The sequence below is a fragment of the Phallusia mammillata genome, chromosome 6, assembly GCF_965637545.1.
Source record: "Phallusia mammillata chromosome 6, kaPhaMamm4.hap1.1, whole genome shotgun sequence".
NCBI classification, from domain to species: domain Eukaryota; kingdom Metazoa; phylum Chordata; class Ascidiacea; order Phlebobranchia; family Ascidiidae; genus Phallusia; species Phallusia mammillata.
The window spans coordinates 5,346,881-5,372,962 of NC_137257.1; the positions used below are offsets into that span (position 1 = coordinate 5,346,881).

Below are 26,082 nucleotides of genomic sequence, written 5' to 3' on the forward strand. Positions count from 1 at the left end.
TCCATCTTCTATTTTTATTATTTTAGATCTTTACCAAACCAACTTTGTATTGTCAAATGTTGCAAATGATTTGTCAAATATTGAGGAATCACTTGACCCAGAATCCAAAACTTCAATATCAGCGTCTGTGTTGGATGGCAGTGGTAAAGCTACATCACATATTGGACTTGCATGTCACTTGCATGGGCTTTAACTTAATGTGGGATATGTTTTCCATTTTATAGAAGAAAACTGGTGAAAAATAGATAAGTTATGAGATATAGGTCAATGTTTAAGGCAGTTCAGTATTTAAGCAATATTTAAACCAAGACCATGACAGTATGACAAAAAATGAGTGTTTGTTTTGTTTTAGAAGTAAGCTTTTAAGTATTTCAGTGATAAACCAAAAACCATTGCTACTAGTAAAATTTAAACCTTTGAAGGCAAGATTGTTCTATAACTAACATATATTTTTTGTTCCAAATGGTGCAAGATTGATTTAAAGAGTAGCATGTTTAAAAGTGTAAAGTGACAACAGTGGCTGTTGAAATCCCCAGGATATGTAATAACTATACACAAGATCTGTGACAGTTTTGATTTTGGTAAAGTGTTATTGCTTGCTTAGAATGAGAGCAAATTAATAAGACAGGAAATCGTAGTAGTAGCAATAATGCAGTGATGTTTGATAGGGATTGTAACCTGGACGATGGTGTACACTGTGATTTTGTATGTTTTTATGGGTAGTAGTCAGTGCAAGCAATGCATCATTTCTCTTAAGTTTATTCTTGGAATGATAAACCTCTCATGTTGAAAATGTAAAGCTAAACAGGCAGGCAAGTAAGAGGGTTCAGAACTATTGCAATGTGGTTCAATTTTTGGCAATATATGCTTGTTTTATTATTGGGCTAAGGTATACTCTTTATCTAACACCCCTTACTTGATTTATTATTTGCTGTTTTTGTTTTAAATTGCAAATTAAACTGTATTCGTTCAACTGCTTTTTGTTTTCTTTCGGCGTCAGTTGCAATCTCAATCAGTCAGTGGCAGAAAAAAAGTGATTAGACAAAGCATCTTTGCCCTAAGTTTCTTATTATGTTTCATTTTTCATGCCAATGCATGAATAAAATCATCGGCAAAGTAGAACACAAACAATTATTTTGCTTATATCTGGATTGCTACCAGAGGCAAAATTGAAAAAAAGAATTCTTTGAAAATGGTGATCTCACTTTATTATGCATTAACCCTGTTTTCACTTGATACAATCAAAACTGTAAAACAACGTAACGTAGAAAACCATTATGAAGCCATAGATAAGCAGTTTTAAGCTTTTGCAATTTAGATAACAAACTTTATTAAGATTTTAGGTGACTTGTTAAAATCAGTTCATAAACTTAACTAAAAGTTAAGAGTATTGTCTGCGGTGGTTTGCCTATCTTAATTCACATATACAGGGTTGTGTTGTTTAAAACTCAAGTTTATGACAAAAGTAGATCTTAACATTTATATAAACAGTGTATTCAGAAAAACAAAACTTATACCATATCAAACATAACTGAATCTGCTTTATTGTTTTTCAGATGCTAGTTATCATGCCGGATATGACATAGGACAAGAAGGACAAGGTAAATATGTGACTAAAACATACTTATTTTTAAGAATCGTAATAGTTGGTATCAATGTGCAAATGTGCATCTGTTGTGGTGATTAGAAATATCAGGTTCAATTCTGTTAATAACCACACCCTTTCTTATTGTAAATTTAAACAATGTATACCACAGTTCCATTAACATGTCCTACTTTTACACCTAGTTTTTCATTGGATTTTCTGCTTCTGACATACAGCTAAAATTAGCTACATTAAGATCACACTGCTTCAACCTATAAGGTTTTATTAGTGCAGCTGGTGATAAGACATTGGCCATAAAGGCTAGTAGAGTCAAACTATTACACTTTAGTTTGTGGGACATAAAAGCTGAAAGACATGCCTTTCCACATTTTGTGGGTACCGACAATCCATTGGCCACACAGTTGCACTGATACGACCTAATAGGTTGAAACAATATACACTGTCTGCAGCTAACTTATCTATATATCAGCACTTCGCTTTTATAGAACTAAAATAATCTCATAAAAGTTATTTGCTTTGCACCAGGTGTTGAAGACAATTTGAATGGTTACACTGGCTATCGTACTCCTCCAGCTATTTTGATCACAGATGTTGAAGCTCCAATGGAAACAGAGGGTGGTGAGGAAGGTAAAAAGTGCTTTAACATTTTACATTTCAAAGCATTTTTTAGTTTAGCACATGGTGGCTTGTAACTATTGCTTGCTGCGGACTTTAATAAGCTATGTGATAAAATGCTATATTTAATGTAACCTTCAAGACAGTGGTTCTTAACCTGTGGGTAATTACCCCCAAAGGGGTAATTTGGCATTTTGAAAGGGGTAACATAGATTTTCTGTTGTAGTTATCTTTAGATTCTTGATAATCATTATTGTAACCAGCAAACATTTTGTAATGAGGGTACAATTTATTCAAAATTATTCAATAAAAAGTCAATCTTAATGGATTTCTCGGCGTCCTGCCACATTTTCAAAATAAAAAAGAAGTAACTTTGATGGCAAACGTTGTCATGCGCTTCTACTCTAAAAGTCTCAATGTGTTTCACTCATAACCATGCTATTTGTGATGTCATAAAACTAGAACTAGAGTCTCTCGTAAATATCTGTTTCGTATACAATTGACGGTATAGTCCAGTTAGTGATAGGCATCATAGGCGTGAGGTAGTATTTGTTTCTTTTGTAGTAGTAAAGCTAATTTAGACCCCAAAAATATTAGGTGATGTTTTTCCAAAAAGGGGTAATTGATATCCATCAAAACATTTTGTGGGTAACAACAGAAAAAAGGTTAAGAACCACTGCTTCAAGATATAGTCTGTTTTGTTTACTGGAATGGCAAATAATATGTTTTTAGAAAACATTCAACCCCTAAAATGCCTGTTTTTATGTTCCTAATGCATGTAATAAAAAAACAAATAGTCAAAACATCAAGCATAAGGTGGTTTGACTAATTACTAACATTGTTGCAATATTACTTTTTTCATCTAAAGGTGAAGAAAAACCAAAAGGTTTGCAAAGGGTCAACAGCGGTCGTCGTAAAATTGTCAAAAAAGTTGCGAAACATGATGGAGCCGAGGGCGAAAAATCTCCCAAAAAGAAGGTTGTGAAAGTGGTAAAGAAAAAAGGAGCAGCAGCAAATTTGGAAGAGGGAGGTGACCAACAAGATGAGGAGCCAGATAAATCACCAAAAAAGAAAATTGTTCGAGTTGTCAAGAAAAAAGATGCATCTGCCGAAAATGAGGATGAGAATCAAGAGGGTGAATCTGGAAAACCAACCAAAAAGAAAGTTGTTCGCGTTGTTAAAAAGAAAGAAGCTGATAATGAAAATGAAGCTGGGGATGCAGAGGGAGATCCGGATCAACCCAAAAAGAAAGTGGTTCGAGTTGTAAAGAAAAAAGAAGGTGGCGACACCCAACCCAAAAAGAAAAAGGTTGTCGTCAAAAAGAAGGCTGCCGAGTAACTGCGTATGCTAAGTGAAATATTGTTTCAAACTTTCTTTGATTTCGTCTCTCATTTCTCCTGTAAATTTCTGTGATTTTTTGTTAGTATGAGGTAACAACAGTGTGAAATGAGCAGTATAGCATAAACCAATATTTTACTGTGACAAACATTCTCTTCAATTTTAGCCAGCAGTATATTTTTGTCAACTGACAACAGTCAATATGAATTATGTGCAATATGCAGTTTTTTTCAGCAGACGTTTTTGTTGTGTTTGTTTTGTAATGTGTTCCTGTGTGTTATAGTTGGTGTCTGTTTTATGCATGGTGACATATCAGTTATTTGCCTTATAGCACTATTTGTTAAAAAATGCACATGATTTTAGACCTCTACTAAATCTCCTTGTACATTCCAAAGTTAAAAACAATCCTAAATGCACATTACTCCAAACAAAATTAATTGTAGTTTTAAAATTGTTTGATATTAACAGTTAATCGATGAAAAATCCCTATTTATTGCAACTTAGCTAAAAACTGCCTTGTGGACTTAATGCTTAGCAGAATTAAAAGGCCAAAGATTATATATTTTCATGTAAATGTAAAATCCACATAAGCCTTTGCACATTTTCCCTTATGGTTTACAGTATGCTTAGCCTAATAGACCTATAGTATGCACTTCCACCTAATGTAATCAGCATGTTTTATCTGTTACGTCATTCTAGCACTACTAAACTGTGTCAAATGATGACCAGTATTACTTGCCATTCCTAAAACAAAATGAAGTTCCTTAATTTTCCATTAGTGCCAACTTACTTTCACACAAATTCAACCCACTGTCAGATTAATATGTTACCATTTTTCCTCTGTACTTTTCTGTGAACCAGAAGCGCCAATAAATACTTATACCTGATTTTGTGCCAGATCAGTGTATGTGTGCTAAATAAATACTTGTTTTTTTTCCTAAAGCCTACTGCATGACCTAATCAATTACACCTAACGATTCCTATTTATGTTTGACAATAATCAATTTTTGAGTTTATTTATGTTTTTGATTTTGCACAGATAAAGTTGATGAATTGGCTGGTGCCATGGATTTCTTGCAATCAATGGAGGACGTTCGTGAGCCAAAGCCAGGTGATTTCTTCAACCCACTGCATGTTCTTGCATGACTAGCCTTTTCGAATTCCATGCTTTATGACTGACAGGCATTGTGGTTTTCAACGTTTTTAACAATGCATTAAGCTTAAGTGATCAGAAATATTACTGAAAAATAGAGAATTGCGATTTGCCAAGCTTTTATCATACATACTGTTAATCAGAACATTTTCTTAACTGATTAATGCGGCAACAATTTGAGATTCATTATACAGCAAAATAGTGTTTGCAATTATTAGAAATTATCTTTTTTCATCACATACCTTGTCATGTTTACAGTTTTAAAGCATCTGACTCAGTGAAGTTTGAATTAAAAAAACAACACATTTCTAAACTGCCAATAAATTTTAATAACTTTACAAACAGGATTTAAGGTTATAATAAACCTAGGTTTTTGTTCTTTCTACCAAGTGTGTTCATTATGTGTTTTGCCATCAGCACTTTTGTGAACTTTTAGTTACTTGATGTGGTTGTGCCATTTAATTGCCCTGAACCCCACTTTCCCAGTTTTAAGGAATAATTTTAAACACTAAATATCACTTTTGCATGAAAGCTTTAGCATTCACAATTATTCCCTCACAAATCTATAGACACTAATTTGACTAATTCTGACGGCTTCACTCTGCATGTTTATCCTTAGGGGCAACGAATGTAGGTGCATATGAAGATATTCTTGCATGTCTTTCGTGTGAGCGTGTCGCACCTGGCTGCATGCTCGATGGCCACAACACAAATTTGCAGCTGGATACAGTTAGCTCTGGCGAAGGCGTTGTGAATGAAATAGTCTCTTTGCTCGCAAATAACCAGGAAAAAAAGGCTGCTTTGTATCGAGCTGGTGAAGAGGATGAGATTTTGTCTATGTTGCAAGTTGATAAAAGCGATTCACCTGTGCCAAATACCAATCTGTCTGGTTTAAACCTCAAACAAAACAATAGCTTGCATGATGTTGTACATTTTTTGGCTAATTCGACTGAAGATGGTGCTGATCTAGTGACGCATGCAGATGAAAATGATAACGTTAATTGTTTATGGCCTCAAGCCGAAGTGGATCCTGAGATTATTGCAAGTATCGTTGCTAGGGAAACCAAAATGACAAGCGGCACAGATAGTTACTAGCAACAATCTGCTGACAAACTGTTTTATTGATTATATGAATGAATGTCCCAGAAAAGAAGTGCCTGCAAAAAAGATAATTTTGTGCAAAACTATGTATAACTTGTTTTTAAATCTCTCAATTTTTTTCTACTACATCCCTTATCAACCTGCTGAATGAAAACCTGCCTGGGTTGAAAAAAATGATTATAGGCACTGATGTAATAACAACAGCTTGTCAACATTAAATTTGCTGTTGGAAGTAGTCAATGCACATATAAGTCATTTAAGAAATCAATGATAAAAAATGCCTTGTTGGCATTTTACTCCTACTGGCAGTATGTCTTAGCTCCATTTTTTAAGTCCCAGCAAATTACTACTGCTTTAATAACCACTGATATAAACTGTAAGAGAATATAGTGTAACATAATTTCTAAGTTGAAAGGTGGCTAACATTGTTCATAAAAAGACACATTTTAAAAGTTTTTCCATAAAAAAAAGCTTTTTGTTACCTGTGTAACTTTTTTCAACAAGTATGTAAAACTTTTCTATGCATTTAAACACATTTGTAAACAGTGTATTAAATTCCTATGCAGCAAGTTCAGGAATTAAACCCCACCATGCATATTATTGTGCCTATTTTGCTTCAATGTTGCCTTGTTTTGTGTTTGTGCAATAAGCGGAAAAATGTGCTGTGATGGAAATAAAGATTTTAGTGACAGTAGATGGATCAGTGCTCTGCTACCTTTTTGAACTTATGTCACACCTAAATTTGTGACACAGCTCATAATAAATTGTAGGTTACAAAAGAGAGATACACAATCACTTTTTGATGTACATGTTTTGTGATATTAATCGTCATTTAAAAAAACACCATATTAAGTCCTGTAATATGTACACAGTGGACACAGTATTCTAATGTAAAAAGTTGGAAATTAAAAATACTTTTTTTGCAAAACTGATTTAGGGGTATAGTGACACTGTGGATCACAGCATACCAGTTGTGGAGCATTAACATACAGGAATAAAGCTTTTTTCAGCCTAATATTGTCTTTTGTGCATGTTTGCAATCAGTTGCATGTTGTGCATGTTCGTTGTGGTGGTTAGCATCATGCAATAATTCCATGCAATTATCTTTGTTGCTTTGTACCAAGTTGACTTACTTCTGTAAAATGTTTTTTATTTATTTATGTGTATGTGTGTTTTATTTGACTTAATCAAACTTAACCTAAATTCAAGTATATTTAGTTTTACTAACAATACAAATGATTTTATGTATTATTTTTAGTTTAAACAGAATTATTCATTTTGTAAATCCATTTTGTTAAACTAACAATCCGTGTAAATTTTATGTTCCCGTAATCTTAAACCTATTACGTTGCCACTAAAAGATTAGCATGTAGTTGTTTGTATTTTTTATTACAAAGACCAACATTGAAGACATGTAAGTACTTCCCATAAATTAAATTATTAAACACCAAATATTTAAAAATTGGTTTAAAACTAAAATACTAAATTAGGACCAATAAACCAAAATAAGTACTTTGACCATAAACAAAACTCCAAGGTTTCATACAGTTGTTGTTAAAATAATTGCAATATAATGTGATCCATTGTGCAAACGCTCTCTGGCAGTTTAGTTTTTGATCAATGTTAAGTTACTACCAAAAAAAGCATTATGTAACTGTGTTGTTCGATTTTAGACAAAAAGAAACGTTCGCAGACAAACTTAAGGAAGGGAAATGCACAAAGTTTGCCAGCATTAACTGTAAGTGTTTTTCATTTAATGGTACCAGTGTTTTTTTAACAAATCATGGCTATTTGTTAACTGAGTATATGGTGTAAAAACACTTGATAAAAAAAGCAGTATGGTTAAAATATATGCCAATGACAAAAAAATGGGTTGTCAAGAGCTACTGAACAGACATGAACTCAATGATTCTTTATTTTTGCACACATGTGCAATGTACATTTCAAATTGAATATAAATCTTTTTTTTTTAGTATGTGCGTACAGGTACAGCAGTACGTCACATTAGGGTAGCCAGTTCCAAGGGCTTCACCACTTTTCATAATTTCTAGTTAGAACATTAGGACTCATAAAGTGGTTACTTAGATTTAATGTCTAAAAAGCCACCTTTTGTCGTTTCTGTGCTTGTATGCTATAGCCAGGGTTGCCATACCGTCCTTATTTCTAAGATTTGTCCTTACTTTGAAGGACAATGTCTAAAAAAGTTTATTGTTCTTATTTCTAAGAAATGTCCTTCTTTTTGACTTACGTCCTTAATTTGTCTTATTTTCAACAATTGCAAGTCAAATCCCTGCTACAAGTAAACCTAGACCTGAGCTGTCATGAGATACACCAGGTATTTTCTGCGAACAAGGAGTTGCTGGAACAGATTGTTTATGGAAAAAATATGGCATGTATATGACATCGCTCGTATAACTGCAAAGATTTATTTGAAAGCGTTTATTTACTTTCGTATGGAAACTTAATTTTTCCTTTGTCCTTATTTTCGGCTCCGTGTCCATGGCAACCCTGGCTATGGCCATGTTTTCAATACAAACCGTTTGTGTACTTTAAACCAAACTCATAATGTGTGTTGTAGCGGAGTGCATTAAGCCTTGGCGGCAGCACATGGAGTGTTTACAGTGCAGCAGCTCACGACCAAACCGGAATTGAGATTACTGGGACAATTGAACTTGGATTCACTTACAGTTACAAAACAGGAATACTTAATATCCATGTGGGCGGCTGTCAAAATCTTGCATCTGTTGATGACAAGAAACTTAGTAATCCGTAAGTTTTGTTCTTTTAGATTAGTATTTCTTAACCTTACTAGGCCTAAATCATCTTTGCCTGTACATATCCATTCGGAAACCGGAAGTAATTAAAAACATGTTGAAATTAAAAAGAATTGCATGGCGTCGCGAACTCGTAAAAAACATTTACAAACTCATCTATGCATTTTCTGATACGTGTAGCCTATGTTGGAATTCTGTTAAATACAGTAGAGTATATACGTAGTGTACCGAGTGGAAGTTACAATTACAAATATTGGTTTACTTACATAGTAGGTTGCAAACAGTTGTTTTGAACAATAATTATTATGCTTTCAGATATGTGAAGACATACCTTCTTCCCGATAAACACAGCAAAAGGAAAACCAAAACAAAGAAACGAACCCTCAATCCAGTATATAACGAGGTTTTAAAGTAAGTGAACAAAAAACACCCTGTTATAAATTGCTGTAAACTTTTACGGAAAAACGAATACGTGAATGCGTTACTCTTGCAATGATTCCGCCTTCGAGCAAGCACTCAATTTTTCAGTTATCATTTATCTTTTATTTGAAGAAGTGCATTTGCCGAATAGTTTGAGCAATAAAGAATACCGCTTTTACGTCTATTTGGGCCTTTAAATTGATCATTAAACTCATAAGAAGTGTAATTTCACCAATTTAGAGTAATTCTTCTCCGTCAGGAAATAACAAACAAACGCCTGAAAGGAGATTGGACCCATAACCTAGCGAGGACACGACAGTAGCGCTGACAACTTGACCATCTAACAACTATTGTACTTTAGGTACACTGTATCTGAAACGGAGCTGTCAACTCGTACGTTGAACGTTGCTGTCTGGCATGACAAGATTGGTGTCAATAGCTTTTTGGGAGAAGTGAACCTAGACTGCGACCACTTTGACCTTTCTGTGCCTGTTAAAATGAAAGACTACGAACTTGCCTCAAAGGTAATTTTAATATATTGTTCTTGAAAACGTCGCTCTTTTAGACACCTCGCATTTGTTTAGTAAACATGTATTCTATTATGATTTGAATACTTTCAATATTTTGCCTATTTTGGCCGGGCTTTTTAAAAAATTCAACGTTGTAGTTTTAAATGCTCACAAACTATGAGTTAGTCACAGTCAACATACATTACCTCTTAATGCTCTTTGTCCATTTCGACCTTCAAAGCAGCAAGGAAATTACAATTTAGCTTAAGATGAACAATCCTAGAGAATTTTCGGCGTGGAATTTAGCTGGTGAACTAAAGATATCTTCTGTCTGTCTAGTGCAGTGGTTCTTTCGTGGCCCACTTTCATTGCAAAAACATTCTGTGGCCCAGTAAATTTTTAAGATAGAAAGAAAACAACTATAAAATAGGTTCAGAACAAAACAAATACATTCCTTCTCAATTCCTCCCCAAGCCATTATTCTTGTAAAATTGAGTGAAGTGACACAAATGAAAGTAAATTCTTAAAAAAAAACTTTCTATTTGGTTGGTCTGTGGCCCAATCAAAATGCTTCCATGGCCCACTGGTTGAGAACCACTGGTCTAGTGTTATATCGCTAAAACAAGTTTTGCAATAACCAACAATATTAATGAGGATAAAACCGCATATCTGCGGCGCAAAAACTGAAGTCAAGTCAAGTCAATTAATATTGAGTCAAGTCATCGTGCTTATGGCCGATCTAATTTTTCCATGAAATCCCAAATTTTTTCGTTTGTGGTGCGCAGCGTCGCGATCGGGAAATTGGTTATTTGCGCGTTATTTTTTGAAAATACGTGCAAATGCACAGACATCACACAAGTATGAATTATAAACGTTTGTGGAAGTTGGTTTCATTTATTTTATCAAATCCGGTCCGAAAAATTAAAGCGTATTTATTTTTCAGTGTAGATGCACATGATGGCCGATTTTGGCTGTAGCCTATCATGCAGTTCTTCTAACAAATTGAAATGTACATTACGCAAACCCAAAACCGTTTTCCCCTTATGGATGGTGCGGCATGCTAAATTGTAAAATAAAGTAACTCCTTTCTACCTTTATTCCTTCACATAACCAAGAGAAGGCAATTGTTTGCGAACAATTGGTGTTTTTTTGTCTCTTGTGAATTGTGATGTAGCAAATTGTCTTTGGATTATTGTTATGCGTTGTAATTATGTGAGACTAGGACAGGTGAAACTAACCCTACATATTGTTGCGGCAAAAACTCGTTGATAATGTCTTCTTATACTATATAAGCCTAACAAACAAATATTACTAAGTGCTGCATACGTTTTGTTAAACCTATCTAAGTACTGTGGGGTGCAATAACCGTATAAGTTCGATTTAACATGTTGAGATATTTTTTTTCTCCGTAAAGCACTGAATATTTATGTAGCTTTTAGCCTACAATGATGCCATTTAACACAGTTAAAGTATAATCGAACCAAGTTTTAAAACATTTGCGTTTGGTCAAAGTCATTACTAGCAACCTTCTTCTCCCCAGTGGTGACTAGTGTGTGTCCTGAGTTGTGTACGGCCTGAATTGGCGTGACTGTCCAGGGTTTTAAGATCAGATTTTTAAAAACGCACCATTTCGTTAAAACTAGCCAAAAAAAAACACAAATTAATTTAAAAAAATGGTAGCCTACTCTTAATTAATTGCTTGCAAAAGGTATAGGCGTAAAAATGCATGAAAAATCTGGATCTTTTGACAACCCGTCAAAAAAACAGTGACATTAAATCGCAACTCATTGTCAGAAACCAGCCGAACTGGGCGGAAAAACCGCTAACCCGAAACACTGTATTTTCCTGTTGATTGCGAAGCAACGTTTGTGTAACTAATCACCAATGCTAACCAAACACACATATTGAAAATCAAAACATAACCGCATCGGTTTGCGGTTGAAAAAAATCCGCGTTAAAAGGTCATTAAACGTGGCGTGTTTTGGTAAAAGTCAAAATGTATTTGTGCGGAACAAAACTACCGTTTGTGGTGCGTCGTCTGATTTTGCATTGTTGTGTATAATATCAGTCCAAGATGTGAACCCAACAGATCTAATCTAACCGTGTCGCGTTTTGGTGTATGTTTTTGCTGCATTTAATGTAGGTGATACATTAAATGTGTATACAAAATATAAATAACCGCATCGGTTTGCGGTTGCCAAAAATTCACGTTAAAACGTCATTAAACGTCGCTATTTTTTTGTCAGGTTCGGGTTTCATTATTGGGGCCAAAAACTTCCGTTTGTGGTGCGTTCCGTTCGTAATGACACATGTAAGCTTTCAACTGTACCGCAGAACGTACCATAATCTGTATTTTTTTTTAAATGTCAATATATAACCGCATCGGTCATCTTTTGTTTATTGTAACGCCAATAAACGAACGATACGAAAAAAACTCAGTGCGATTATAAAACAAAACAAACAACGAAATCATCAGACCGATGAATTTCGGGCACGTCACGCCTGGCAACGTAGGTGATACATTAAATGTACATACAAAATATAAATAACCGCATCGGTTTGCGGTCGTAAAAAATCCGCGTCAAAAGGTCATTAAACGTAACTTTTCTTTGTCAGGATCAGCCTTTATATCTGGGGCAAACAATTTTCGTTTGTGGTGCGTCGATCTATTCCTTTTTGGGTTCTGATTAGTTAGTGTTGTTGTTGTTGTTTTTTTCGGAAAACTAAACAAAATAATACTATTCATTTCATGTAATTTATTTATTTCGTTCCGGTACCGATATATTTATTTAGTTTTGGCCTAAAAAATATAACATTTTTTTCGGTCTTAACAAAATAATATCTCTTCATAATGTCTACAACTTTAAATAAACACAGAAAGTTACAACACACAATTATTTTGTTTGGTTGTTGAGTCATTTAAAATGTTAAGCAGCTCTTTAATTTAAATGTTTACTGGACCTCTAGTATTGCTTTGAGATTTGCACACTTACGAACGGAGTCTTGAGAAACATTTAAACAAGCCACCATTTAAACATTTGTATTTGCATGATGTATGGATTATTCTTTTCAACAGGACGTTGACGCAATGATTGGAAGAAGTTCCTACACCGGCGACGTCGAAGTTGCATTGCGTTATGTGCCTTCCACCGAAGACGTAAGTGTAAGTTGTATTTTACAAGGTAGAAACTTCGCTTTTAGCAGTAGACCGAGTAGAAACAAATCTCCTGATTGATTGAAAAGATGAATTCATTCATACTAGGATCAGCCCTGAAGTGTCGATCCACACCAGCGATCACGGCATATTCATTGCACACATTGATTTACTAAAACAAACCTTGTTTCCGCTGGTGCATTATATTTTACACTGATGATGACAATAGTTTTGTCAAAACGTCTGTTTTAATAAAAATGAATACGTTTTACTCTACGTCGCTGGTAATTTGCTTTTTATTAAAAACAATTTTCGTTTAGTGTACACTCAAAACAATAAAAATGTAATCTATGGAATAGAAACGTTAAAATAAATTGGCTATAAAACGACAGAAATAAATTGTGCATGATTATGAACAAATATACATGGTTTCTTTCTACAACCGTTCCTTTATGTTTAGAGTGATATGCATGAGTATCATTGATCTATAGTGCATTATTTGTTATTGTTTCTTTTCAAGTCCTTACACGGAACTGGGGATTGTCGTTTGGAAGTTGTGCTAAAAAACGTCAACAATGTCGCATTAAAGGGCGGACCTACCTCACAGATTTACGTCAAAGGGTAAGTTTTTATCACCGTCTAGTGCAGGGGTCGGCAACCCCTGGCACGCGTGCCAAGGTTGGCACGCGAGGTGGTATTTCATGGCACGCCAACCGGTTTGCGTGTTATATTAAAGTAAAAATTTAACCGGTTGCACTGCTTGTTTATAGTTTTTATCATGCCATTGTCTTAAAATTCAGCCTTGCATGCACAAAATACTCTGCTTTCTCTTTATTATTAATATTTGTTGGCACGAACCAGTATTATTTGGAAAAACGTTGGCACGCGAGGTCATTAACACATGGAAATAACAAGTAAATTGGCACGCGTCGCCTAAAAGGTTGCCGACCCCTGGTCTAATGAAAGTCAAAACAGCGATTTTACTGTTTCAGGCTTATGTGCTAACAGTAACTTGGCCGAATGGTACGGTGTACTTGGCCCAGATACATGCATACAGCCTGTTTGGGATTCGCACACCAGAAGTTTGTGGGTTCGAACCCCGTGAAGCAAACACAGAATAGGCATGTTTGCTTAACTTAAAAATAGTTTTAAATAATTGGTACAGAGAGCGTGCAGCGACAAAAATGACTTCGGCCTACAAACGCTCTTAGGTTGATTTTTTTAGGATTAGGTGTGTATTTCGCTTCGCAATTACAAATAATGTTTAAATTACATTTTCGTTGCATTTTCGTTGCATTCACGTTAATTAATTCAATGGTGCAATTTGTGTGTTTTATTTGAAACGCACAATCTTGTTTTGAATTTTGTTGTTTGTTGTATTCTCAACAATTATTCTAATGTGAAAAAGTACATAGGAAGCTTCAAAAGGCTACTACCTTGAACTGCGCAAAAGTGCAAAGTACTGAGTGTCTATATTTTGTTATTTGTTTAATAGACCATTTTGCGCATGACTGGTCTAAATTCGCTATAGTAACAGCGCGACAAAATACTTACGCAAAAAACGTAATTTTTCAGGTATTTCCTGCCCGATAAATCCCAGGAGACGAAGCAAAAAACTCCGCTGGCGAACGGCGGCTCAAAAGTAGGCTTCGATCATCAGTTTGTATTTACCGGTGTGCGTAAGAACGAACTGTACAACAGGAGTGTGGAACTCACAGTTTACCAACGCGAAAAGTTTGGCCACAAGTTGATTGGAGGTGTTAGACTTGGAACTGGAACAGGTAAATATTAAAACCTTGCTTGAGGGCAGGAACTTGGTCGAATGGTTCAGCGCGCCTGACCCACATACAGTCATAAAAATCCTTGATCGGGATTCGTCCTCGGGAGCGACCTGGGTTCGAACACCGTGGAAAAATGGCACCATCTATGGGCAGGAACTTGGTCGAATGGTTCAGCGCGCCTGACCCACATACAGTCATTAAAATCCTTGATCGGGATTCATCCACGGGAGCGTCCTGGGTTCGAACACAATGAAAAAAAGTAACTATCTAATTAAGCTGCGCGCTTTGGTACTTTTTGGCTCGCGTGGTTTGTGAATTTAATAACAGCCCGACCAAATTGTGTGTTGCAACTTTTTGTGCTTGGGTAAAGTTATACCTCAAGAAATAAATATTCTTTGTTAAGAACAAAAAATATCGTTTAAATTTATTTCGTTTAGACCGGAACGAAATAAAAATATCGGCACCGCGGTGGGACGGGGGACGAAATAAATAAATTACGCGGACCGAATAGCATGGTTTGGTTCAGTTCCGTTTCAATGAAAACAGTAATCAAAACCCAATCGGGAATAAAACGACGCACCACAAACGAAAATTGTTTGCCCAAGATATAAAGCCCGAACCTGACAAAGGAAAGGCACGTTTGACCTTTTAACGCCGATTTTTCACGACCGCAAACCGTTGCGGTTATGCAACAATTAATAAGTCCTACCTTTCCGACTTGGGATATATGCAGCAAGCACTAGGCAATTCTAAAAATAATGCTCTCGCCCTAAACTAGTGGTTCTCATCTTTTTTAAGCAAGTGGACGCCTTGAGGAACTAAATATATTTTTTTCTCGAAGAAAACCAGCATTGCATCAAACAAGGCCAATACACCAGATAATGTATGCACTTTGGAATTATGAATATTTGGTAGCACTTTTGGAAGGTGAACTCATTGCGAGCGCAAACACAACACGACAAAAGCAGCGGGATACGAAAAATTGAGTACAAGGCAATGTGAAACACAAAGAGCTTAATAAATGACAGTTCATAATCCATTGTCCAACCACTGATAAAATTTCGTAAAAAACCTGCCCTCAATGCTTGTCAACTGAGAAAAATGGCAATCTTTAACGTAATGTAACTAGCACAAGGTAAAAAGCACACAAAGTCATAGTATTTCCATTATAGTACTGTTTATTGTGTTGATTTGTTTCTTTACAACGATTTTAGCCCAGGAACGGTGTAAGCCAAGCCTAATGTGTAAGTTACGAAATATCTTTGTGTAAACATATGATATAAATACATATTATATGGTTGTGTGGTTTGTTTCAAAATGTGTTTTTCGTTTGTTTAATAAGTATTTTAGGTTAGTTATAAAACTTTAAAACAAACCAGAAATCCATATTCTCGTTTGTGTAAAAAAATGTCAGCAATATGTTTTACATAAAATACTTTGAAAGGTAAGGTATTTTATGTATTTTTAATACTGTTAGTGTTCGATTTTGTTTTGAATAAAAAAGAGGGGGCTGTTTTCCTCCTTTTTATGTAAAACGTGCATTAAGTGGCGTTTGTGTCTAAGTAATAGTTTGCAAATCTAAAACCGATTTTGGGTTCAATCCTACTGTACATTCTTGGACCGATTGTCTCACAAATCGGGGATTTCCCATTTACGTAATCAGTTAATGACGATTTCGCTTATGACGTCACAGGCATAAGTTTCGAGAAACCGGTTCAATGGATGGATTCGCGTAATGAGGAAGTCGACTTGTGGCAGCGGATGATCCAAGCACCGGAATCCTGGATTAACGGAACCGTATATCTACGGAAATTTGTGCCGTGGAAATAAGTTAATTTAAAGAATTTGATAAATATCACTGAAGATGGCTGTAGCATTTGCCGAAACGTTTGTTTGATAAAGCATTCTATTTAGGCCGTTAATTTCCTCATTAAATTGACGAATGTCTTTAATATGTTTTGTTAAAATAATGTAGGCTACGTATAGTTTTCCTATTTCAATCCGAAAGCCTTTAGAATAAAAATAGTTTTTGTACCCTTTCGGCAAGAACAATCAAGATTTTTTGCAATATTAGCTAAAAAGAACAAGTTCCAGTTTTACTAATGCCAAATAGCTGTAGTTAGATGTCTAGATATGTTTCTGAACAATATTATCGCTTTACACTCTGTATTTTTATGTTTTCCTATCATTATTGCTTTAGAAATGGTGAAGTTTTAATTCCTAGTTTAAATTCAAATTGTGTCCTTTGTTTGATTGTTACCATTGTCACGACAATCACCGAACAATGCAAAGGTTCTGTAATTGAACAATCGACAATTTGCCCAAGTACTGCATTGTAATGCCAAAGCTTGCTAGCTAGAATTTTTAAAAGCTGTTTAGTGCTTTTAAGTATGATACGTACCATGGTAAATACTTATATTGTTACTTTTGGTTTTATATGCCTTACAATGTGCCTTAGTGTTTTTGTTGATTGTTTTATGTAAACATAATTATAGAAATAGTCAATATCTAAAAGTATAGATAATACTGTACAGTATATGTAACGCGAATGTTGGAAAAGTATGAAACAATATGGCTTGGTTTTTAAATTTTCATCTAGCCTACTTTCTCTTCATGGTTTAAAGGTGCCTTTTACTTTCTCCAGTATATAACATATGCGACTTATATTTGAAAATTCTACAAACTGCTTTTATTTTTGTACTCTATACAGAAACGTTATTACCCAAAGCATTAAATGTTGTCAATGTGATTCCATTTTGATAATTTTTTTCATTTACATCCAACCTTTTGCGTTTGTTACGGTTTATTTGGCAATTTTGTGTTCAAATCAACGCTTTTGGGACACAAAACGTATTGATGCTAAGAAGACTAGAACATTTTTTCAACGCTTACTTGTTACTGTTTCTATATGCTTGTTACTGAATACTGTATCAGCAAAAATATTTGATATAATTTTCTAACAAGTAATATATAAAAGGGTCATGGTTTTATTATTTATCCAGTGAATCTCAAAGTTTTTTTACATCGCCACCATCTTATCAATTTCACAACGTCCACCGAAAAAGACAAAAACCGATTGGGAGTAAGGCCAAAACCAACACTTTTGGGTCAAAGTGTTTTGTCGTTTAAAGAAATATATGAGAAAATTTGCTTTTCGATATATTCCGTTCTGTTTATCAAATTTCGCTCAGCGCTTCTCAAATATTTGAAAATGACTCTGGTGGTGATAATGCATATGCCACAATCCCATGCTTTAAAACCCTTCAAAAATTCCCGTGCATAAGCGTAACTTAAACGTGTTTTTAGGCTGGTGCCATTGATTGCTTTTTCGATGCTAAGATATGACTATAGTGGGCCACAGTATGTACTTTCTGAGAAAATATTATTTGTTCTGTACAAGGACGTACCATTATACTTTCGATAGTCGGTGCGTTTTATGATGACATTGTCGATAAATCATCAACGCAATTGTTTGGGTGTGGGTTTAAAATATTTATAGCGGAATTTCTGACAAACTTACCAATACGCCGCTTGCGTTTTTGAATTGTTCACACGTCATTTGTAACATAAAACGTTTGTAAGATTGGTTGAAATAATGGTAGGATAAGTGTTTAAAATCAATTTCCACTGGCATGTTCTGTATCAATAAACTGAAATATATTGTGCTTGCAAATAAATACAGAAAGTTATTGTTTAAATATGTTACAGAAATTGTTGGCCTTGCCAATCGCTACATGCAATGTAATCAAATAGCTTGACATCAACTGATGTATAGATCACAGTTAGCTTGGCAAAAGCATGTGATGAGTTCGTCTACCACCTTATAGGGCCTTTTAGTTTTGTACTCAGGCAAACGCAAGTGGTCGATATATTAGAACCTAAAACTTTAGTAAGTGAAAGCAAAAAGAAACACAATAACCACCAAACGCTTTTGCTTCGATGTAACTGTGATGTATAATCCGTTTAATTTACGTTTTTTTGGCTTGAAATACTTTTACTTATGTTTATGGATAAATCTGTCAATTTTCATAACTTTGGAGTAAAATCAGATTCGCAACACATTAAGAATGTATTTAACCAACAAACAGTGCAGTTTAAAATAGGATAACATCACATACATTGCAATCAACAGTTAAAACTGATTTACACGATAAAACACACAAGTACTGACTCGCTTCTGGATTATTACTATAAGCAGACTGCATGGAACAATGTGAAAATCAGTGTTTGTTTTCGTTTTTCATCAATCTGCGGAGCAGTTGGTTCAATTCGTTCCGTGTAGATTTTTCCATGTCTTCACTTCTCCATGTGCTAGTGCAACTGGTTTCAGGCGTGCAGTCGCCTGTAAAAACGAAAATACGTTTATTGGAAAGATAACTTTAAAAGAGCTTTAGTATATAGCCTATGTAGAATTCATCTTTGTGCAGACATTTTAACAACTGCTGTTGTCATTATAAGTGCAAGTTGTCAACTGAGCTTGAAACATGGTTTGTTTAAGACCGCTTCACTCAAAAACTAGAGTTGTAAGTCGGGGTTGGGTAGAAGGCATGTTACTGGCCTAAATTAGTTACATTTGTGGCGTTATTTCAACTTTCGTGCCTAAATGGGTTTTACATTTTTTTAAATTGGGTACCGGCCTCAATTTTTTGCGCGGCTTCAACTTTGTCCCAAACACAAAAACGACAAACTGAAAAAATCAAAAAAATTGATTATTAAACCAGGAAGTCGAACTGCTCGTGATGTGGGTCCGGGTTCGGTTTGGGTTCACGTTTTATTGTTTTGGGGGTTCGGTTTAGGTTTTAACAATGTATATTTTTTTTTGTCGGGTTTTTGTTCTGGTTCGGGACCAAACCGGTTTAAGGTTTTGAAACCGATTTAAATTCCCTTTCGTTTAATTTTGATTTTACCCATCATCTACACGGCCTTGTTAATATTTTAATTTTAAGCTTTTTTTTAATTAGAATTTGGGTTATATTCTATGCTACGCAGAAAGTGTAATCAAAATATTCAGTGTGGTGCATGATGGAATTGACAGCAAACACGGTCGAATCCCAGCGGCAATGGATAAAAAACCTTTTCCTCACAGGACACTATACTTGGGTGCCATGTTAACCCTTTGGGATATCACGTTCCAATATTGACCGCATCTAGATATTATAATGGCCCTTATTATATGTTATCAATTATTCAGGTGCATAACCGCTTCAAGTTTGTATTATCCGCATTTCGATGCTGATAGTTTGTTAATAAGGCCATGCAGTGTTTCCAAACCTATTTTGGTTGCGCAAAACCCCACGGTGCCACGAAATATTTGTTTTTTCAGATTGCAATTATAGCACGATTAATAGCTTTATGATAAAACGCAAGTGTATTTGATAACGCTGGGACCTTGTGGTAGATTGAGTTCAGTTTATTTTGCTCAGTGAAAGAAAACATAGCAACACAATTGCACTAAACCAATTACCAAGCCGGAAAAAGCTGAGCAACGTTAAAATGTTATGGAGCGCAAAAAAAGTGGCGGGAAAAATTGGTGGATAACGGCTAAATGCGCACCCGCTACACCTTGCTTACACACTTTGATTTAACGTGGTGCCAAAAGCAGCAACATTAATCCTCTTTAATTTGGCCTTTGTGTTATGTGTGTACTGCAGATAAAAAAAATGGTTGGCAAACGTTGCCCACGACGATACACTAACAATTTTTTCGCCACCCAAGGGCAAAATCACAGGCGTTACCACTAATTCTTTCATTCAGACTGCAATATCAGTTTATAATTCTACGAACTGAAATGACGGTAATCGTTTTTTGTGTGGCAATTACCAAACCATAGGAACTAAGAAAAAGTGCTGGTAGGTAACTCTGAAACATACAAATGACACTGTACTGTGCCACGACATAAAGACTACAAACCGCGGTAGGCACCTTTGATCGGAATTTCCTTAATTTTCCTGGAAGCGTACGAATTGCGCTGATTGGTTTCGAACGCCCTACTGTTTTGTGCGTTGCACCTAGGCTAGCTAGTTTTGCCAGTTCTGATTGCCTACTGTTCAGAGTTTTTCAGACTTTTGTTGTTTTTGCAGTTTTAACCAAGTTATATGCAGGGTATAAAGGTGTACATTTTTGTGGTGATCCGTTATTGCAGGGCTCCTGGCCATTAAAACCGTGGTTGTAAACCTTTTCTGTGATTGTATTTTTTGACTGTTTTTAAAGTTTCTCTGTACGACATATATGCAATGACTAAAGAAAAAACAATTTCTAGAATTTTCCAGAACTGACAAAGCTCTGCTCTGCAGATATCAAAGGCAGTATAGGCATAAGATCTAGTTTAGTTAGGTTCATTTTTTTCGTTAAATAAGGTCAATGTCTTTTATCAAACCCTACCTTGAGTACAACAGAATCCTACGTTAACGCATTTCTCTTTTTCCGAATCCGGGTCCACAGAGGTGATGTAGGATTCAAGCGCATTGCTGATTCTCTCGATTACCGGTTCCTCAAGTGGTACGGATTCGATCGAAGTGACTTGGCATTCCATCGACCTGAACACGTTGACATGACAACATACTTTGGTTCCGCGGAACTCGCATTGGGGGAACTCTCCTCCTATTGGCTTGTCATCACACTGTGAACACACAAATGAGTTTCAACAAAGTTTACAGTTTTTTTTCAACGTAATCACAGAGTGAATCGGCAGATTTGATTCAAGTTAGTTTGTTTTGTGCGATTGGTATTTTTGTGGCAATCCAGTTTTGCTGGACAAATTCAGGTGACTGAACATTGCCCTTATTGTGCACTTATAAGAATAACGTTGCAAAAGTTATACTTGTGTTAAAATGAATAAGCCATATATTCTAGAAGATAAGCAGTGGTTCCCAACTGGGAAGGAATTCCTCACAAGAAAGAAATTTTCAAACTTGAGGGGAGGAATTTACTTTAATTTGTACGTGTGGTTTGTAAATAAACACTTCATCTCTGGTAAAATAACCGGTAAAGTTCATAAAAGACCCAATTAAATGATCGTTGTATAGCTAAGTATCTACTGTGTTAGGGAGAAATAAAAATGTTTTAAAGGGGGGAATTCGTCCATAAAGGTTGGGAATCACTGAGATAAGGTATAAATAGTTCATTTTTGGCTTTTTTGTAATAATCTTAGAATGAAATCACCAAAACACGTTATTAAGAAAGCAGTCGTTACCTACCGAATCCCACCAATGCTAATGTCTTTCCAATTTAGCTAATATACATAATTACTTTGAACAATCTTTTTCCAACACCAATTTGCCCGATTTTGTCAACCATCATCCGCATGATAGCAGCAGAGTCGTAGTTTTTCTTGCTCCATGAAAACTCGTTGGGACAATCCGTAAAAAGACAAGCCTCCGTCACATGACACACACAAATTGAGAGAAACGTAACGTAGATTGCGACCCGCAACATATTTTATACAATATTTTAACAAACTTACACGTTTTAAGTGAATTCTGCAAAACATATAGTTGAAAAATGTTTAATTGGAAGTATTTATGACTTCTATTATTAAAGATTTTATTTAAATAAGAGCGACTGATGGTGCCCACGTTGGTGAAATATATATTGTTTAGCACTGTTTGTTTCTTGATTATGATCAGGAAGCACTGCTGCTTCGACATATTATGCCTACTATTTGCAGAAAAAGGTCTGTAACAAACACTAAATGTCACTTTACTGAAAGAACTAGTCTAAATTTTGTTAGATTAAATGAACTGCACATAGTAAAAAAAAGTTAGTGGCAGAAATCAAAATACATAAGTTGTTCCGTGATTCAACCCAGTGTTAAAAAACGGTGACTTCAAACAAACAAAAGCAAATCAAATCGCACAAAAAGTAGAACACAAGCATTGACGTAGCTGGGGGTCATATAACCTCTCACCCAAAAACTAATGAAAATGCACAAATTTAGTCCTATATCTCGGTTTTTGACCCAATTTGTACAGAAACACAACATATTTAGTCCTCGCATAATATTTGACTCCTGCAAATAATTTTGTTGTGTCTATGTCACTGACACAAGTTCCACAAAACTTACGTCATAGAAGTTCAACATAACTTACGTCATAGACTGTTTGTCATCTTTACGAGTGACAACTTTAATGAATTTTATAAATATTGGCGCGTGGCAGGATTAGACATGCAAAGCAAGTTTAATAACATTGTTTTTGAACTGTTTGAATAAGTAATGTCGTGAAAAAACACATCCTCTTCCACATGTGTAACATTGTACCAAAGCAAAACCGCTGTCCAATGAATTTTTCATTTTCGCCTAAAAATTTAGATCTCAAATTACTGTGTTAATGCTTGTTTCCTGTATATGAAGCTAGTACGACATGTCATAAAATTTGTGAAATTTTTCGTCCGCCTGGCGTTAAATTTCAAATGTCATAACCCTTTTCTCTTAAACGCCAATTATTACGCAATATCATTGCATTCAGACGTCATCGCAATTCTCGGAAAATCACGTTCTTACGCTTTTGAGTAATTTAATTTAAAGTTGTGCAATTAAGTTGTTTGTTGCCTTTAACAACAACCAACACAAAATGTCTGAGAATTAGGAACAATTTTTGACAAATTTTGCGTTGTTGTATTGCAGGGGATGTCACGCAAGGTGATTATTCATGGTAGCCTAGGGCAGTGGTTTTCAACTCGTTTTGGGCCATGGACCGGCCCAGTAAATATAACATCGTGGACCAATTCTTTTGGAGCAAGGTTGAAGTACGCATACGAAACAACCATTTGGGCTTGAAACATAATTCTTTTGACCGATTTTCAAGAAGTGAAAGACAATTATTAACAACCAGCATTTTGATACTCTTTTGAAATCAATCATGTCTAATTTATCACCAAATGTAGTGGACGTCTTGTGGACCACCCAAAAAGTCATCATGGACCACCAGTTGAGAACCACTGCTCTAGGTGATCCAAAAGTTCGCATTTAAGGACTGTTAGGCATAATTTGACCTACACGTGAACTTCCAAGGGTTGCAGTCCTTGTTTTATTGGATGTCCTGGAAATATTCTTTCGCATTTTATCACACCAACGAAACTTTCAAAACTCAGGGGCACGCCTCAAGCTACAAAATATAGGTACAATATACGAACGCAACGAATTAAAAGTTTCACAATTAATCAACTGCTAACAACAAAGTAACCAAAATTGCTCTCGAAACAAGAAAAATGTTAGATTACAATGGAGTGCCCATCAACGTTTACGCCAGCTACACAAGCTGTTGTTTTAAGGCAGGGGTGGGGAACCTACTTAGTACTGCGGGCCGCATTAATTGCACAACATTTGGGGCGGGCCATTTTTTTAATTCCGTATCAAATACCCAGAACACTCAAGTGGCTTTATATTTCAACGCTCCTGATTTTATTTTTATTTGCTGCTACATCTGTAGCAAACAGGGCATAACAGGTTTATCCATCATTTCTATAAAGAAGGGAGTTTGGCCATTCTTTCTGGAACACACTAGCTTCACCATCGATCTTTCTTTTTTTCCAAGATCAAATTTTAAATAACAATATAAGGATCCAACGATTTGCACAGTAAGCTAATAGCTCTAAAATCAATTTGAAACTAACGTCACATGGCAAATGATTAGTTACTGCAAGGAGAGACAATCGAGTGGCTGTTACGTTACAAATAATATAGCAAGTGGTTGAATGTATGGCAATTTTATGAAAGTTTGACTCATAATGTTGAAAGGGAAGATATTGAATATAAATCACCGATAATGTCGAAATCATTCAAGGAAATATCTATACATCAAAATTTTATTGTTTAGATCCTATTTTGTATACTTTAACAAAATTATGACGCGGGCCACATTAAAAAGGGAAGCGGGCCACATGCGGCCCGCGGGGTGCAGGTTCCCCACCCCTGTTTCAAGGCCTTAATTGCATGTTTTTTTTTCACCGTTACGACACAGACCGCAAGGCTTGCAATTGTATTGGACAAACCGGATTATGTCGGTACGTAAACCCAGAATATTTGCATTCACCTTTGTGTTCACGAAATTGTCATTGTAACCTTTGCTGCGTTACGTATGTGTGGTAAAGGGATTGAAAAACAAACCACAAAAAAATATTACCCAAAAAGATACTGGTTTCCTAATGGAAGTGGTTATAAAAGCCACTGGTTTTCAGGCACAAAAAAATACATTTTTTGTTATTTGACCACATACACCCATTTGCCCAGCAGATCACTGGTATTATGGCTGTCTATTTTTTCGATTAAATTTACATATTTTTTTCAGCATAACATTCAGTTTAACATTAGCGAATTCTTTTTCAGTCGAACGTTGTATTTGGCCTGCAGTACGTATTTCAAACAAGAAAAATCCTGAAACTTAGACAAACTTATTCTTTACAGCAGTTACAATTAAAACAAAAACAATGTATATTAGGCTAATTTTTTTTCCTCGAAACTACTCTAAATAAAGATTCTTTTTGACGCTCATGAGTGACTTTATTTGGTAAATTGCATTTATCAAAACCATGGTTTGACTTTTTTTAGAAAAAACGATTTGATTTTTAGATGATTGACTTTTTTAGACCAGATGACATTTCTGATATTTAGCGATTTAGCTTAATAATTCTTTCAATTTAAAGCTTTCTTGAATGCAAGCCAAATCACCGAGGTGCGAAATTCTTTTCAATTCTTCCTGGCATAACCCCTTGGTGGATCGCGATGCAGAAAAGTGGTCGATCATAAAAGTATTATATTACCCAAAGGGCGATCAATTATTAAATTTCGTGTAATTACATTGACCTCATACGTGTTAACAGGAATCCTTATTAGTATCGGTTTAAATTCGATCGAGTAGCAGCTTAAATGTCGCCCCTTTTGTGGTGACATTTTGAAATATGATTTTCACCAATCTATTATTCTACCACTAAAAGTACATTTTTGTCGTTTCGTTGTATAAAATGCTTTACCAGAAAATACTAATCAATACACTTTAAAAATCTCAGGTATAGTTTCAAAAAGCGGTATTGTCATAATGAGTATTAAATGATTTTACATACCAATCTAACTTTTGATAATCAATTTGTTCCAAACACGTTGTTTGAAAACTTTTGTATTTTTGAAACACTGTACACCTGTGTACCTCAGCCTTATAAGAGCCGCGTACCACCTAAAACCCATTTTAAATACAGATATTATTGCTAAAAGTTGGCATTAAAACAGAAAAATAATAATGCTTGCGAATAAAACACATCATTTTCAAAAAAACAAATTCAATTTCAATCGATAAATTACAAACAAGATACAATTAATGAACTTACCTTGTATTAAATGAAAAAAAACTAATCAAGAAAAATAAAAAAACATAACTTATTCTTTAAAAATTTGCTATTTACAGGCATGCAAACTAAAACGTATTGTCAAAACAAACGAAACAAAAATTAAGTGACCTAAGCCATTTATTTCGTCTAGGGCCAATCTAAATTTGTCACCTATGCCTTTTGACCTCCTGTTGCGTTACTGTTTCTGCGTTTTCCTAATTACTATTTTGAAAAAAGAGTCCTACCGAATTCTATATTTCTAAAATTTTCAAACCTTCAACTTTGTAGGGCTCTTCTGGCAATTGTATTTTT

General features: G+C 35.2%; 2 protein-coding genes across 2 annotated transcripts in view; one reads left to right on the forward strand and one right to left on the reverse strand.

Moving 5' to 3' along the window:
- LOC145234790 (uncharacterized) overlaps positions 1-18,149 on the forward strand; it is a 53,237-nt gene extending 35,088 nt beyond the window's left edge. Inside the window, exons 36-47 of the mRNA XM_080099526.1 lie at positions 27-143; positions 1,557-1,601; positions 2,132-2,233; positions 4,599-4,670; positions 7,487-7,551; positions 8,392-8,582; positions 8,903-8,998; positions 9,369-9,531; positions 12,593-12,673; positions 13,191-13,291; positions 14,246-14,451; positions 16,145-18,149. Coding sequence (XP_079955652.1) covers positions 27-143; positions 1,557-1,601; positions 2,132-2,233; positions 4,599-4,670; positions 7,487-7,551; positions 8,392-8,582; positions 8,903-8,998; positions 9,369-9,531; positions 12,593-12,673; positions 13,191-13,291; positions 14,246-14,451; positions 16,145-16,281 — 1,376 coding nt within the window. The 3' untranslated portion in view covers positions 16,282-18,149. The remainder of the gene's footprint in view (positions 1-26; positions 144-1,556; positions 1,602-2,131; positions 2,234-4,598; positions 4,671-7,486; positions 7,552-8,391; positions 8,583-8,902; positions 8,999-9,368; positions 9,532-12,592; positions 12,674-13,190; positions 13,292-14,245; positions 14,452-16,144) is intronic.
- Positions 18,150-18,489: 340 nt separating this feature from the next.
- On the reverse strand, positions 18,490-21,971 carry LOC145234791 (uncharacterized). The gene is made up of 3 exons (XM_080099527.1): positions 21,700-21,971; positions 20,833-21,070; positions 18,490-18,793 (listed from the first exon to the last, which is right to left on the reverse strand). Exons 1-3 carry the CDS (start codon positions 21,883-21,885, stop codon positions 18,672-18,674), a joined length of 546 nt encoding a protein of 181 aa, XP_079955653.1. The 5' UTR covers positions 21,886-21,971; the 3' UTR covers positions 18,490-18,671.
- Positions 21,972-26,082: the final 4,111 nt, after the last annotated feature.